A 16,142-nucleotide genomic window follows, 5' to 3' on the forward strand; every position below is an offset into this window, starting at 1 on the left:
AAAAATACAAAAAATTAGCCGGGCGTGGTGGCGGGCGCCTGTAGTCCCAGCTACTCGGGAGGCTGAGGCAGGAGAATGGTGGGAACCCGCGAGACGGAGCTTGCAGTGAGCGGAGATCACGCCACTGCACCAGCCTGGGCAACAGAGCAAGACTCCGTCTCAAAAAAAAACCAAACCATAAACTCATACATGCAAAATGACTGATGCATAGACAGACTGTGACTGCTACTTTAGTTACTGTTTTATTATTGTATGTAGCACAGTACTTAGAATCTGATAGTACTTGGAACAACAGAAGCACTTATGATTGGGCATTATTATTCTAAGGCATTATGTCTGTTAACACACTGAGTGTACACGCCAGTGGGCCAAGGTCCCAGAGCTAGTATAGTGGTAGAGCTGAGTTTATCCAGGTACTGTGAGTCCAGAGTTTGTGTTCTTAAATACATAGGCTACCCAAGTTCTGTAAGTTTTGAGTGTAACCCAGAAGTCAGTAGATAACAGCATCAAAAGATTAAACTATAGGTGACATATACTCACACTAACATAATTCCAACTAATTCATCTATTCAACTGCTATCCTTAGCGTTCACATTCTGATATGAGGAAGTGTGTTGTAACCATACATTACATTTTCAGACAGAACCTTTTTAAAGTTTCTGTGCTTTTAGCTTTGTTAATCCAGTTAGTAAAGTTTAATCTCTCAGTGTTAAAATGACATATCAGTTCTGTTGAAAGATAGGCATTTGTATGTGTTTATATAAAAATGCTGTCTACTTTCTTTTTTAGGTAACTCAGCAGTTGAAGGCTCGATTCTTACCAAGTCCAGTTGTTATTAAGAAACGTATTGAAGGACTTATTGAGAGAGAATATTTGGCACGAACACCTGAGGATCGCAAAGTATACACATATGTAGCATAAAATGCGTTCAGAAATTTGACTTATTCTTGGACTGTACTCTTCGCATGGACTGGGAAGTTCTTTTAAATCATTAAATATTAAGACGACCATCTCTTCTATTAAATTACAGTACATGTTCTAGACCATTGAGATCAAGCCTTTACTCCCTTTGAGAGTTTTCAACATCAGTTGATTGAGCTTCAGGCTTTACAACGTTTATCCCTGTAGAGATCATCTTTACAGTTCCTCGGGAAAATGTGAATGTGCTGCGTTTTGTTTTCTTTACTGTATGAAAACAGGAAAATAAAACAAAAATTTAGAAAATACAGCTCATTAAAATAAAATTGTTGGATTTCATTTCCCCAGGTCTTCAGTGTTGATGTAAATGTGTTTTTGTAGTGTTGCTTAGCACTTTGCGCATTGTGTAAGTTGGGTAACAAAAATGGCAAAAGAAATGCAGAATTCCCAGTTATCTTGCTCTGAAGACATTTCTTTAGCTAGTCTTACTTAATTTAAAGGTTTGATAAATATACAAAGACCCAAGCATACAATTTGAGCATGCTGTATTCTACCACTTGCACTTACTAATCTTCTAGCCTTATGACCAGGAACCTTTGTTTTGGGCTCAAGTACACATCCTGATTTGGTTTTTCCCTATTGTAATTTGAGATTTCCCAGATTAAGTCTTACAATGATTAGGTTTTGTTCTGAGTTATTTCTAGAGAAAGAAAATATTTTAGTATGTATAAATTGTACAATAATTTTTTTGCTGTTGTACTCACTGCTAATAGTGGATTGTATAGGGTGGTGTTTTTATTTCATTTATTGTAGACAAAAATAAATGAATTTAGTATACACAAACCCACTAATTCAAGTATGTCAGAGCACAAAGTTGGCAGCTGGTTATATTTAATTCAGCCCCTCTGAAAAGCACATACAGTCTATACTTTGTTTATAAATATCTTAGGTCCTCCCTGCCCCTAAATATATATTTTGGTGAAGCTGTGGTGCACTATTAATTTTCTGTTTCAAAATGCAATCTAAAGATGCAATAAATATGATGACCTTGATAGTTTTAATGAAATCTTCAATTCTTGCAGCTAACTGTGTTTTGGAAAGTGATTAAGCAATATTTCTCAAACCTGATGATTCTTGGATATTTAGCTATTGTCCTCCAAAGAGTCATCGTTTCACGTTTTCAAAGATGTGCTTTGTGCTGAAGATTCTTGTCAGATATCCTGTGCTTCCAGAGTATTTTTATCTTCAATTTTATTTAATTTTGTTTCATTTTGTTTTCATAAGACAATGTTTCAGATATGTAATGGGGCAAACCACTATAGATTTCTGTTGGATAGAAAAATGAAATGTTACTATTAAGTTTAAATTGACCCTTCGTTGACTATCAGTACTGTTGATACATTTATTAGAATGTATGTCTCAGAAGATGGTTTCTGTTTAAATTTATGGTCAAGTTAAAACAACTGAATTCTAATACGGATTAAAAACTCCACATAAATATTTTTCCCCATGCGTCTTGGGTTATAATTTTCCTTTTAGACTTGCAAATATGTTTTTATTGCAGTTTTGTCTCCATCTGTACTATAGAATTATAAGCCTTGTGCTCTTTATCTCTGCATTTTCCACTTCTACATGATGCAATTAAGATGCCAATGAAAAATATTGTGAACATTGTTCTCGGGACACTTTTACCATACTTGAACAGTACTAAGTCAGGTGTAACATGGAAAGCTAAGGGTTTCACCTTCTGATTTTGACATAATTGGAAATTTTCTATAATGGTAAGGTGTTTATAGGAAAGTAATGTGGTATTTCAGGTTTGAGAATTTTATTACTGCTTTCATTTCCCAATTAAATGATACTTAACACCTGGGAAAACAGGACAGCTCCGATTGTCGAGTTAGTCAACATGAATGATGAAAAAACTACATTTGAAATCTCCTGAGACATTAAACATTTTAGTGCTAGTTTAAGCCATTAAAAGTAAAGTTTAAGTTTACATCATTGTCTCAAGTGTGGCTGTAAAAATCAGATCTAGAGTTTAGAGACATACTTGTTAATTTCGGAGCACAGGTTTGATGTTTATGCTTCTAAATATATTAAAACATTTCTGAATTGCAGTTGAGTTGAATGGTTGGAGAATGCTGACGATGTGATGCTGCACTGAAAAAACTGGTCACACAAAACGTTTATATGTTTGACTTCATAAGTATTATTTTAGGTCATAAAGGTTATAACAAAATACACTTTAACACTGCTTTCTTTTTAGCAAGAGGTCACAGATGCTATTTTTTTTCTCAGTTTGTAATGCTTTAATTTGAAAGAAAAATGCATCCTAACCATTCTGTCCTGTTGATACGGAGAAATTTTGGTGATTTATTAAAAGAGTTCTGAGGAGGATGGGTACATAGTTTTTCAACTGCAAAAATGATGTCATCTCTTCAGTAATTGTTAAAGTGTAATTCTCTGCCTTCATTATCAAGTCCAGGACAGTGTTTATTTTCAATCGTTACATTATTTACAGACTGAAAATTCATTGCAATTAGAGAATGCACAACCTCACAAAAAAGTGGTTGTGATTGCAAGGTTTAAAAGGGAATGGTGGAAGGGACGCATGCCTTTCTAAAGGATATGTTAAGTCACCTGTGTAGCATTGTAATTATGTGCTATCAAACCCCCAAGATGATGATGATAGAGCTTCTCAGTAAGAATCCTTCTCATAGTGAAGCACTGTTGATGTGTTGTTCACTGGGTATGTTGGGTAGCAGGAAAGGCTTAGAACTGATTTTAAGATGGCTACATCTCTAGAAGACTAGTACACTAGCATCATCTTAGGCTTCTAAATTATTTAATTCCTCAGTTTGGAAAGCAGTATTAATGTTTACAGTTTAACTCATTTTCCATAATAAAGGATTTTTATCTTTGTCTACTGTAACTTAAGACATGACTTTTATAGCATAATTTTTTATAAAGTATGTGGTATATTGTGTCAATCTTGGAAGGAAAGCTGTTACATATCGATTGTAGGTCATGTATTTTACTATATGTTGCATAGTATTTTGCATTCTATAAATGCAAATGTTAAAACGTTGCAGGTCAGCAAAATTAGAAGTCATTTCTAGTCCTCAAAGCAGAAATAATTAGAAATGTTAGTAACATTTAAGTGCTTATCATTATGCCAGATACTATTCTGAATATTTTATGTACATTCATTTAGTTGTCATATTGGCTTTATGTGAGAGAACCGTCATTATACCAGTGTTGTCCAGCATTGCTAGTAGGAAATGGCAGAGCCACGAGTTAGACCTAGGTTTAATCCTATCCATATTCCATGTTACAAATTGACACGATTTTCCATATTAAAAATTTTCCATTTATTTTGTACCTCATTCTCATGAATAGTAATGTGACAAACTAAAGTTAATACATGAAGCATTGCAATGTGGAATTTTGCATAATTTTGTTAGCTTTATGTTATTTGCTGATACCAACTTTTGGTAGGAAGGAAAACAGGGAAGGTGATGGCTGCCATTCTGGAATGTGTCCATTGAAAAGAAAATAGGCGCTTTGTCTCCTGCAATCTTAGAGAAAGTTTTACATACTTAAGTGGGGACCACAGGTAGGTGTGTACCTTAAATTCAAATCTACAAATTTACAAAATGTTTTCCTTTGTGTGCCTTTCCTATGTCAAATTAGCTAGAGGAAAGAGGAGATGTAAGAATGTCAGATAAATTTAACAGGTAATGATACAGAGATTGGCCATTACGCGCTCAGGAGAAAAACAACTAGGGTGTCTTGAAACCCGTGCATTTAATTTTAGAAATGGCAAATTTGTAAGTGCGTCATGTAAGTAAGTTGATCCTAAGTTTTAGGGTCTAAGTTGACCTCGAGTGAGCCATGCAAAAATAGCTTTAAAATTATACATGAGGAGCTCAAAGTATACTTGTGTATTTTTTAGTAACAATGAAATTGTCAAATTCCAAGATTTTAATAACAGGACAGTTCAACTAATAAACTTTATTGCATATAAGATTTATTGCAATGTGGGAAAATTAAAATTCTCAGTCTCAGAATTCTTTCTGCAGTTGTGATTCTTGAATAAATGCCTCAGCATGATGTCTGGTATGTAGTGGGTGTAGGCACTCAGTAAACCTCATTTGAATGTGCTAAATGATCAGTAAGTGTCTTGAAAGAAAATCTTAAAATAATTGAACTTCACAAATTAAAATTTGTACTGCACTATTGGGGCTATGACATAGTGTGATACTGTTATAAATAGAAGTTATTTGATACTTTTAGATAAAACGTGGAAAATACAGACCAGCTCTTGGGTGGTTGCAGAGAGAGAGAGAGAGTGTGTGTGTGTGTGTGTGTGTGTGTGTACAGCATCCTGCTCTGTCGCCCAGCCTGGAGTACACTGGCATGATCGTGGCTCACTACACCCTCAACCTCCTGGCCTCAAGCAGTCCTCCCACCCCAGCCTCTCACGTAGTTGGGAGCACAGGTGCATGCCACAATGAAAGCTTTTTTTTTTTTTGTGTGTGTGTGTGTGTGTCTTTTAAGCAGAGACAAGGTCTTGCTGTGTTGCCTAGGCTGCCATCAAACCGCTAGGCTCAAGCAATCCTCCTGCCTCAGCCTGCCAAAGCGCTAGGATAACAGGCATGAGCCACCATGCCCAGCTGGCATATAGTGTTAAATGCTGACTTCTAAGCCTTCTTGCATAGCATCACTGTGATAAGAACTTTACCAGTATTAGATCCTTTGGTCCTGTGGAGATCCTATGAAAAAACTCAGGCTTAGTGACATAAAAACTTCTATGAAATCCCACTGATAGTTAATGGGGTGCAGGAATTTAGACCCAGTTCTCTTAATTCCAAAACCTGTGCTTTTAAAAGCGTGTGTCCCCAATTACTGGCTGTTTTGGGGGACTGCACAGAACCTTGTAAATTGAATTTGAATCTGAAGGTAGATTTTCTTGGCACGTATTTTGGTGAAAGTTTGCATTGTTTTATTAGAAAATGTTTTTGGAGAATTTGATCTTGTAAAACTTAATACATCCTTCACAAGAAAAAATTGGTAATATCAGCTATGCATATTGGTATATGGTATAGTTGAAGTATTTCTAATTTATACAACTGATGTCAGATATCAATACCTACAGAATTAACGTTTTTATTTTCTATATAATGCTATCTTCTGTATTTAAAAAATAGAATGATTTTTCTAATGGAATGGAATTGTAGACTGAAAGAGACTGAGGAAACTTACCTAAAGAAGTGAGGAAAAGGACAGAATTTGCATTTGTTCCAGTGCAACTCTAGCATTAGGCAACCAATGTGTGTATGTAACTATAGAATAGACTGTCACAAATCTATTGCAACTTCTACATCTGATGGGGGAGAGGGTGCTGAGGAGGGTACCCCTCAGAGCAAGAAAGTCTGTATACATACTGTGTTCATCGCATTTTAAAGATTCTCCTCTTAAGCTTGCCTACTGACTCTTACGCAATACTCCTAAGAGTCTTTCCTTTTTTTTTTTTTCCCACCAAAATTAGTATTATCCAAGTTTGTAATAAGGCCTCCATATTCTCCAGACTTCCCTTGAGCTAATTAAAAGTGCAAGCCACCGGGTGTGGTGGCTCACGCCTATAATCCCAGCACTTTGGGAGGCCGATGTGGGCAGATCACCTGAGGTCGGGAGTTTGAGACCAGCCTGACCAACATGGAGAAACTGTCTCTTCTAAAAATACAAAATTAGCCGGGCATAGTGGCACATGCCTATAATCCCAGCTACTCGGGAGGCTGAGGCAGGAGAATTGCTCGAACCCGGGAGGCGGAGGTTGCGGTGAACCGAGATCGCACCATTGCATTCCAGCCTGGGCAACAAGAGTGAAACTCAAAAAAACAGTAAGCCATTTTCAAAGAAATGAAAGTTTGTAATCATTAAGGCTATACAAAAGTGCTATAGATTTTTTTTAAAAATTCCAAAAGAAGTGTGGCAAGTGCTTTGGTATTTTTCAACCTAGCTGCACACCAGATTTTCCTAGAGAAGCTTTACAAAGAAACACAAAAGTAATGTCCCTTGTGGAGATGATTATTTAATAAGCCTGAGGTGATTCTTGCGGGCAGCTAACTTTGAGAACCATCGCTTTAGATTGTACATGTTACAATAAAACATAAACTTCCAGTTTCACTGGTTAGATGAGAATGTTGATGTGATTTGCAAGTTGTGGGGTTTTCTTTAACATACTTTATCTGCACTTACAATGCCTCATCTGGTTAAGGCAACATGTTGATCAAATGAGGTCTGATTACAAAGTGGACCAGCTAATTTCTAGCTACTCGCGGTCACAGATCATAGTATTAATCACAGCTAACCAACTCTCAGTGGGTCCTAATGGGTAGGGGGAGGAAGAGAGAGAACTGGTAATAGTGTCTTCACAGGCAAAAGGCAACCTGTGATCTTACAATTTTAATTAGGTATTCCCACTGGCAGAAGTCGAATTTAGAAACCAAGTGTTCAAAGCTCAGTGACCTCTATCCCATTTAGATAGCAAAACTGAAAGAGGGATGCTAAGTCTAAGAAAAAAGCAAGTGCCTACTGAACAGATGTGGATTCTTTTTTTTTCCCCATAGCAACCATTGGTTGTGAAGCAATTTAGTGAGATCTGGGTGACAAAAATTGAGATGTTTGTGCCACCAACTTTGTAAGATCACAAACTTAAGTATAAACCGTAATCTTGGCTATTTTTATTGCAGCCTAGATGGTGAAGTGTTTCTACTGAGATTTAGTCTTTGATGATCGTCAATGTAATCTGACAGGAGGTGACTCCCTTGAAGAACCATGGTACTTCCAACTCCTTAATACTCAAATGGAACTTTTGGGTTTTTTTTTTTGTTTTTTTGTTTTTTTTTGCCTTTTTTTTTTTTTTTTTTCCTGAGACAAAGTCTTGCTCTGTTGCCCAGGCTGGACTGCAGTGGCATGATCTTGTCTCACTGTAACCTCTGCCTCCCGGGTTCAAGCGATTCTCCTCCCAAGTAGCTATGATTACAGGCGTGCTGCAGCCACCACACCCAGCTAATTTTTGTATTTTTAGTAGAGACAGGGTTTCACCATGTTGGCCAGGCTGGTCTGGAACTCCTGACCTCAGGTGATCCACCCGCCTCAGCTTCCCAGAGTGCTGGGATTACAGATGTGGGCCACCACACTTGGCCCCAAACAACTTTTAGATTATTTCTCACTAATGAGCTTTCATAGAATGATCCATATTGAGCCACAAATTAAGAAAAATTACATGTTTGTAAAAATTTTATTTCTTGTAACCAAAATGAGACTCATAAAACTGTGATCAAATTGGTATAGATTAAGGTCTTAAATATGTAAGAAAACCTATGAACTCTTTGGCAAAATCAAAACTCCAATTCTCAAGGTTGGTTAAGCAGGAAGGTGCAGGAAAGATGCACCTTCCCTTTGGAGACTCAGTAATTATTGCTGTTCTCATGACCCTGGCCACAGTAATTGCTGCTTCAGCCTGCATGTGGATACACAGCCTATTAATGTTAACTTCTCCACATAAATTTCCTTTTCCAGGGGACTTAACAATACATCCAATGGCAGTACGGAGTGATGCATGGCTTTGTCACTACTGTGGGAGACTTTCCCTTCTACCACCTCTCTTAGAAGATTGAAGCTTAAATTCCCAAAGGAGCAGCTGGTGGCATGCTGTCACTGTAACAGCTCTTAGCACGGTATCTGTCACTTAGTGAGTTCTCAATAAATGGTAACTTCATTCTGACCCATTAATGACAACAGCATTCATTTATGAGACAATGGGGAGGGTCCCCCTACTTTTGTAGAGTTAATGGTCTTGCATATGAACCCGAGCTGTTCCATTAGCTTGATTACATCATGCTATAATCAACTGAGCTTATTGTGTAGAAACTTTGATTTATAAACGAAGCCAGATCATAGTATTCTCCCCTCTCTTTTGCTAGTGTAACTTCCTGTATACAAATTATCTACTAAGAACTTCCTGTAGTCCTTAAAAATCCCATTTTCCTCATTTTTTGCAATGAATATGGCCTAAAAAGAACTAAAACAGCTGTGAAAAGTCACTACTGAAATCTATTTTTGTGTAAATGTGTTTTGCACTTGTATACATGTATGCATATGTGTGCACATTAGTGTTCACATTTGTATATGCGTGATGAATTACATTACATCTTAAAACTAGACAGCTGAAGGGCAGATTGGTAATTTTTTCTTGTTTTTTAGATTGATAATTTCTGTTATAAAGGACTAGATATAGTTCACCAAATGGCAAAACACATTAGTAATAAAATGAGTCTAAACCTTGATTTTATTTCACTGCCTTTTTACCTTTGTTAAGAAACAGCGTATTATTAAGTAAAATTCTATATTAGGCCAGAAAAATATATACACGAACAAGGCCATATAGATGGAACTTTTTAGGAAATGTGTTTACTAAGAAATAAAATGTTTTTAAGTTAATTTCCCATTGCTAAGTGCATCATTATCAGGTGACATGCTGTGAATACCTCCCTTCCTTGGTTAAAAAAAAATACTAGAAATATATAAAATATAGAAAGAAGTCTACATATATACAAAAATGTTGTTTATCTAACACAGCCAAAGATTTACATGATTTATGCAATGGCTGTGAGTTGCCCCCCTTTTCACTGTGCTAGACTCTCAAAGCCTCCTTGCTTCTCTCGTGCTGGAGACTGGGAAGCAAAATCACTAACATGGCAAAATGGCTACACAGGAGTCAATGAGGATGAAACAGAAGGGAGCAAGGAAGGACTTGGTGTTGTGAGAGTTCATTTTGATGTGGCAAGATAATTTGGGTTTAGATTCTGAAGTGCAGAGAAAATCTAACCTACAGATCAATGATGTGTAACTGTATAATTTAAAATTACTGGCCAGGTGAGGTGGCTCACGACTGTAATCCCTGCACTTTGGGAAGCCGAGGCGGGCGGATCACTTGAGGTCAGGAATTTGAGACCAGACTGGCCAACACGGTAAAACCCTGTCTCTACTAAAAATTCAAAAAGTAGCCAGGTGTGGTGGTACGCACCTGTAATCTCAGCTACTTGGGAGGCTAAGGCAGAAGAATTGCTTGAATCTGGGAAGTAGAGGTTGCAGTGAGCCAAGATCAGGCCACTGCACTCCAGCCTGGGCGACCAAGTGAGACTCCAAGTTTGTGGTATTTTTGTTAGAGCAGCCTGAACAGACTAAGACACATTCTCACTGTAGAGAAAAGAACTTGGGACTTGACCACAGTCTAATTGGTACAACTGCCAGATGTAGTCTTCTGGTTGCCAGTCCAGGACACTTGACTCCTTAATTGCATTGAATTCATCCACTATGTAGCATTTTCTTTTGAAAATTCTGATCTACAAATAGTGATGAACATTTGTATTTTTCTTGATTTAATGGAAGTCCAACCATTATAAGTCAACTTCTTGTGGTTAGTTATGAGTTGTTTCCTGATGTAGAACCCAAGTGATACGGTTTGTATTTGTGTCCCCACCCAAATCTACTGGCAAATTGTGATTGGATCATGGTGGTGGATTCCCCTCTTGCTGTTCTCATGGTAGTGAGTGAGTTCTCATGAGATCTAGTTGTGTAAAAGCATGGTAGCTATCAATAATCCACAACATGCAAGGCACCCAACCGTCTTAGTCTGTTTTGTGTTACTATAAAATACCGACACTGGGTAATTTATAAAGAAAATAGGTTAATTTAGCTCATGGTTCTGCTGGCTGGGAAGTTCAAGATTGGGCAGCTGCCTCTAGTGACTTCTGGTGAGGGCCTCATGCTGCGTAAAAACATGGCAGAGAAATGGAAGGAGAGCCAGGCAAGTGCAAAAAAGGAAAAATATGAGGGGCAACCTTGCTTTATAACAAGACTTTCTCAGGAACTAATCTATTCCCACAAGAACTAATCTATCCCATGAGAATCAACTCAGTCTCAAGAGAAAAACATTAATTCATCTTAATGACCCAATGACTACTTACAGGCACCATTTCCCAACACTGCCACATTAGGGACGAAGCCTCAACATGAGTTTTGGTGGGGACAAACCATATTCAAACCATAGCATTAACCAACCACTTTAGAGAATGTACCATTGAATGGGAGAAGCAAGACAAATAACATGAATTTATAGCAATATGGGAAGTTCAAGCACTACTTAGGAAAGAGGCAATAAATCCAGAAAGACTTTGTATTGTTCCTTGCTCCTTCAATATTTCATTTTCACATACCTACAATTGGGGAAAATTAAAAAATAAAGAGTGAATAGGAAGATACTGTTTTTTTAAAAAAAATACTTTGTTTTTTAAGAGCAATTTTAGATTTAAAGGAAATTTAGCAGAAAGTACAGAGTTCCCAAGTTCCCATATACCCCTTCTCTCTCCTGCTATGGGTTTTGACAAGTGCATAACATCATGTATCCACCATTACAGTATCATACAGAGTAGTTTTGCTGCACTAAAAGTGCCCCGTGCTCATCTTTTCATTCCTTTTCTCCTCCTCTCAAACATCTACTAATTTTTTTTAGTCTCTATAGTTTTGCCTTTTTCAAGACATCATATAGTTGGAATCATACAGCATGTAGCCTTTCAGACTGGCTTTGTTCACTTAGCAATACACATTTAAAGTTCCTCCATGTCTTTTTATGGCTTGATAGCACATTTCTTTTTTATCATGGAATAGTGTTCCATTGTATGGATGTACCCATAGTTTCTTTACCCATTCACTTATTAAAAGACATCTTGGTTGCTTCCAGATTCTTTGTAATTATGGATAAATCTGCTATAAATGTCAGTGTGCAGGTTTTGTGTGGGTGTAAGTTTTCAACTCACTTGGGTAAATACCAAGGAGCAGGATTCCTGGATGATAGCGTTTATAAGCTATCTTTAGCTTTATAAGGAACTGCCAAACTGTCTTCCAAACTGGCTGTACAATTTTGCATTCCCCATCAGCAATGAATGAGAGTTCTTGTTGCTTCGTATACTTACTGGCATTTGTTATCATCAGTTTTGGGATTTTATCTGTTATAATAGGCATGTCATGGTATCTCATTGTTATTTTTAATTTTCAGTTCCCTAATGACATATGATGTTGAGCATCTTTTCTTTTTTTTTTTTTTTTTTTTTTTTTTGCCATCAGTAGATCTTCTTGATGAGTTATCTGTTCAGTTATTTTGCTCACTTTAAAATTGGGTTGTTTTCTTACTGTTGAGTTTTAAGAGTTCTTTGTACATTTTGGATGTAAGTCCTTTATCAGATACATGTTTTGCAAATATTTCCTCCCAATTTGTGGCTTGTCTTTCATTCTTTTAACAGTGTGTTTTACAGGGAAGTCTGACATTTTAGTAAAGTCCAGCTTTCATTTGTTTCTCATATAGATCACGCTTTTGATGTCGAATCTAAAAACTCATTGTCAAACCCAAGGTCACATAAATTTTCTTCCAAGTAATTTTCTGAAAGTTTAAGAGTTTTGCATTTTATGTTAAATATACTCTTGATCCTTGAACAACATGGGTTTGAATTTTGAGGCTCCACTTATACGTAGATTTTTTTCAACCAAATGTGGATGGAAAATCTAAAATACAATATTTGTGAGATGTGAAACCCATATGTATGGAGGGGTGACTTTTTGTATACACGGGTTCCACAGGGCCAAAGTCAGATGAGCATGCATGGATTTGGGAATACATGGGGTGGGGGTGGGGAGATCCTGGAACCAATCTCCAGTGTTTACTGAGGGACAATTGTATAATCCATTTGAGTTAATTTTTGTGAAAGGTGCAAGGTCTGTGTCTAGGTTCTTTTTTCTTTTTTGCATGTGGATGTCCAGTACCATTTATTGCAGGAATTCTCTTTTTCCATTGAATTACTCTTGTTCCTTTGTCAAAAATCAGTTGAGTATGTATTTCTGTGTTCTCTATTTTGTTCCATTGATCTATTGGTCAATTTATTGGCCCATACCCTGCTGTCTTAATTATTATAGCTCTATAATAATTATTGAAGTCAGGTAGTGTCAGGCCTCTAACTAGAATGTTTAGTCTTTGATATGGCTCTTACATGTTTCCATGAAATATGACTGTTTAGAAGTTCTTTCTTGAAAAATTTATTTTTTTCTATATGGTGAACACCGTTATGTTACATTTTATTACAGCTCCAAATTCTAGGAAATTTCCTTTCTAACCTCATTTACCTGCAGAAGTATTTGACTGGTATCAATCCTTTCTGAATGGGAAAGGATTATTACCTAGTAAGGGAAAAAACGTAGTCCTCTTTCTGAACTCTGATTGTTTGCATAAAATGGATTGTAACCTTGAATGTAGTATGCCTAAGCCGCTCTCACCCCACAATTCTTATTATCAGGCAAATGTGAGCATAATGCAGACTAAGAACATGCCATTTTGACCTCTATCCTTCTCCAAGTTCTTCACCCACGTGTCTCACTGATGTGGAAAGAAAATGCTCTCTCACCACTGAAAACTAGAGATGGGTACCATCCTCAACCCTGGTGCCACAAATGTCAACTGAGATGATACAAATGAGACTGACATATTTGCCATCAGTTATCTTGCAGGGGAAAACTCACTTACCAAGTAATTTCCTCAGGCCAATGTAAGAAAATAATAACTCCCATGAACTTCCAAAGCTCAGGGCAGATCACCTCTAAATTATAAAAGAGAAAATTGCCCCAACATACTCACTGGCCTAAGGTAAAACCTAAGCTGGGGCCTCCTGCAGTCAGACCACCATGGAGACTGACCGCCCATGTCCCAACAATATAATACAATTAGGCTCTATGATTGCAGGTGAGGATGGGGCCAGCAGCAACCACGCACGGGTCCTGAATAGCATCAGCCACTGGAAGACAGGATGCCAAACTGAAGAGCTGATAAATGGCCCCAGTAAGAGAGAATTAATGCAGAAAGCAAAAGATAATTTAACAATATTTAAATGTGTGTCTTCAAGGATATTGCAACAATAAATCTTTATGGTCAGGAAAAAGCACCAACCAAAAAATAAATATAAAAAATAAGAAAGACTTCTTAAAAATAAACATAATTGTCAAAAAATTCCTTAACACATTAGAAGTACTGAATAGGATGAACATTCCCAACAATGAAAATATTTTTAAGAGTAAAGAACTCTTCCAGAGTGCAGAGCTAAACAACCAAGAAAGAGAATTTAGAAAATAAAAGAAAAGGTGAGACATAAAGAATAGACTAAAGAGGCCCCATATTCATGAAATAGGAGTGTCAGGAAATGAGCAAAGGGATGATAAGCCATAAATAAACACAAAGACCAGCCTGAGCAACATAGGGAGACCTTGTCTCTTTTAAAAAATTTAAAATTAGTTGGGCATGGTGGCATGCATCTGTGGTCCCAGCTGCTAGGGAGGTTGAGATGGGAGGATTACTTGAGGCCAGGAATTTGAAGCTGCAGTGAGCCATGATCACACCACTGCACTCACTTGGGTGACCAAGTGAGACCCTGTCTCAAACCAAACAATAAAAACAACAACAACAAACCCTCCAAAACAAACAAAGAAAACTTCCAGGCTGAGCACAGTGGTCCACGTCTGTAATCCCAGTGCTTTGGGAGGCCAAGGAGGGAGGATGGCTTGAGCCCAGGAGTTTAAGACCAGCCTGGGCAAAACAGCCAGAACCCATCTCTAAAACAATGAAATAAAAACGTTAACCAGGCATGGTGGTGTGCGCCTGTAGTGCTATGTACTGGGAGTCTAAGGTGGGAAGACCATTTGGGCCCAGGAGTTAAAGGCTGCAGTGATCTAAGATCTCTAAGATCAATGTCACTGCACTCCAATGTGGGTGACAGAGCATGACCCTGTCTAAAAAAAAAAAAACTCCCCAAGCTTAAGAATGGCATGAACTCTAACTCAAAATGCCTCATAAATGTTCAGCATGAATATTTAAAAAGTTGAAACAAATTGAAAAACTCACATTTGATTTCTCAGAATAAAATGTGTTTTCACACATTTTAACAAACTAACACACACAATAAACCGTTTGCCTACAAGGGAGAAAGAAGCTGACTGACATCAGAATTCTTGTCTCCAATACCAAATTCCAAATGCAGTGTAGAGCAAAGTTGGCGATTTCTGAGGAAAACACATTTGCTGAGAGTTCTATACAAGACAAACAATGGGGCATCTCTGAGGGCAAAAGAAAGCTGCTTATGAATCAGCCACAAAACTTTCTAAACAGAGTTATTTTGGAATTCTCCAGCCAAAAGTAAATTTGTATCCAAATTCAAATTTGCAAAACGGTTAGACAGTGAACATATAACCATGATGAACAAAAAGACTCACTCTCCGACCTAGACCTACTGTATCAGAAACTTCCATTTAATCTGATTCCTAGGAGAGAAGCTCTGCTTAAAGCAATTCTGAATTCCCTTCCAACCGCCATCTGCTGAATGGTAGGACAAATTTTAAATTTTAGTCCAATTTAGTTTTATGCCAATTTGGCTTAAAACAACAGTCGATGCACTCTCTAGGCTTAACTTGGTTTATGGGGGCATGACTGTGCAGACTTTGGTTTCGTTGAACCTCCCCTGATCTTTTCTAGCTTGATATCTGGAACATGGGGTGGAGCTGAGAGAGTCTTGTGTTGTTTTCGGGTGAAAAAAGCCTTCTGATCTTGAGTTGGTCCTTGGGTGTTGATATGGTTTGGCTGTGTCCCCACCCATATGGGGACCCAGTAGGAGATAATTGAATTGGGGGGCAGTTCCCCCATACTGCTTTCATAGTAGTGAATAAGTCTCACGAGATCTGATGGTTTTATTAGGGATTTCGGCTTTCGCTGCTGCTTCTCTCTCTTTGCTGCCTTCCATGTAAGACATGACTTGCTCCTCCTTGCCTTCTGCCATGTTTGTGAGGCCCCTCCCCAGTCATGTGGAACTGTGAGTTCATTAAACCTCTTCCTTTTGTAAATTGCCCAGTCTTGGGTATGTCTTTATCAGCAGCGTGAAAACGGACTAATACAGGTCTGCACTGACTGGAATCTGCCAAGAGGTGGATAGTCCCATCCAACTCCCAGTATCCACTGCATCTGGCTTCTGGAAGGGGTCCACTCATGGTTATTCATTCTAGGCTCCAAGAGGTTCACTTGCCCCTCCCTACTGCCTCATAGGCCCGCTCTCAATTTTCAGTGA

The 16,142-nt window shown here is 37.8% G+C and overlaps 1 protein-coding gene across 3 annotated transcripts in view; it reads left to right on the forward strand.

The window, feature by feature from the left end:
* Positions 1–2,418, forward strand: part of CUL3 (cullin 3) — a 101,297-nt gene extending 98,879 nt beyond the window's left edge. For all 3 annotated transcript variants that reach the window (XM_011995066.1, XM_011995067.1, XM_011995065.1), the window contains exon 16: positions 790–2,418. In XM_011995066.1, the coding sequence (XP_011850456.1) occupies positions 790–921 (132 nt within the window). In that variant the 3' untranslated portion in view covers positions 922–2,418. The remainder of the gene's footprint in view (positions 1–789) is intronic.
* The last annotated feature ends 13,724 nt before the right edge of the window (positions 2,419–16,142 follow it).

Source organism: Mandrillus leucophaeus, unplaced genomic scaffold (genome assembly GCF_000951045.1).
Source record: "Mandrillus leucophaeus isolate KB7577 unplaced genomic scaffold, Mleu.le_1.0 Scaffold469, whole genome shotgun sequence".
Taxonomy (NCBI): Eukaryota; Metazoa; Chordata; class Mammalia; order Primates; family Cercopithecidae; genus Mandrillus; species Mandrillus leucophaeus.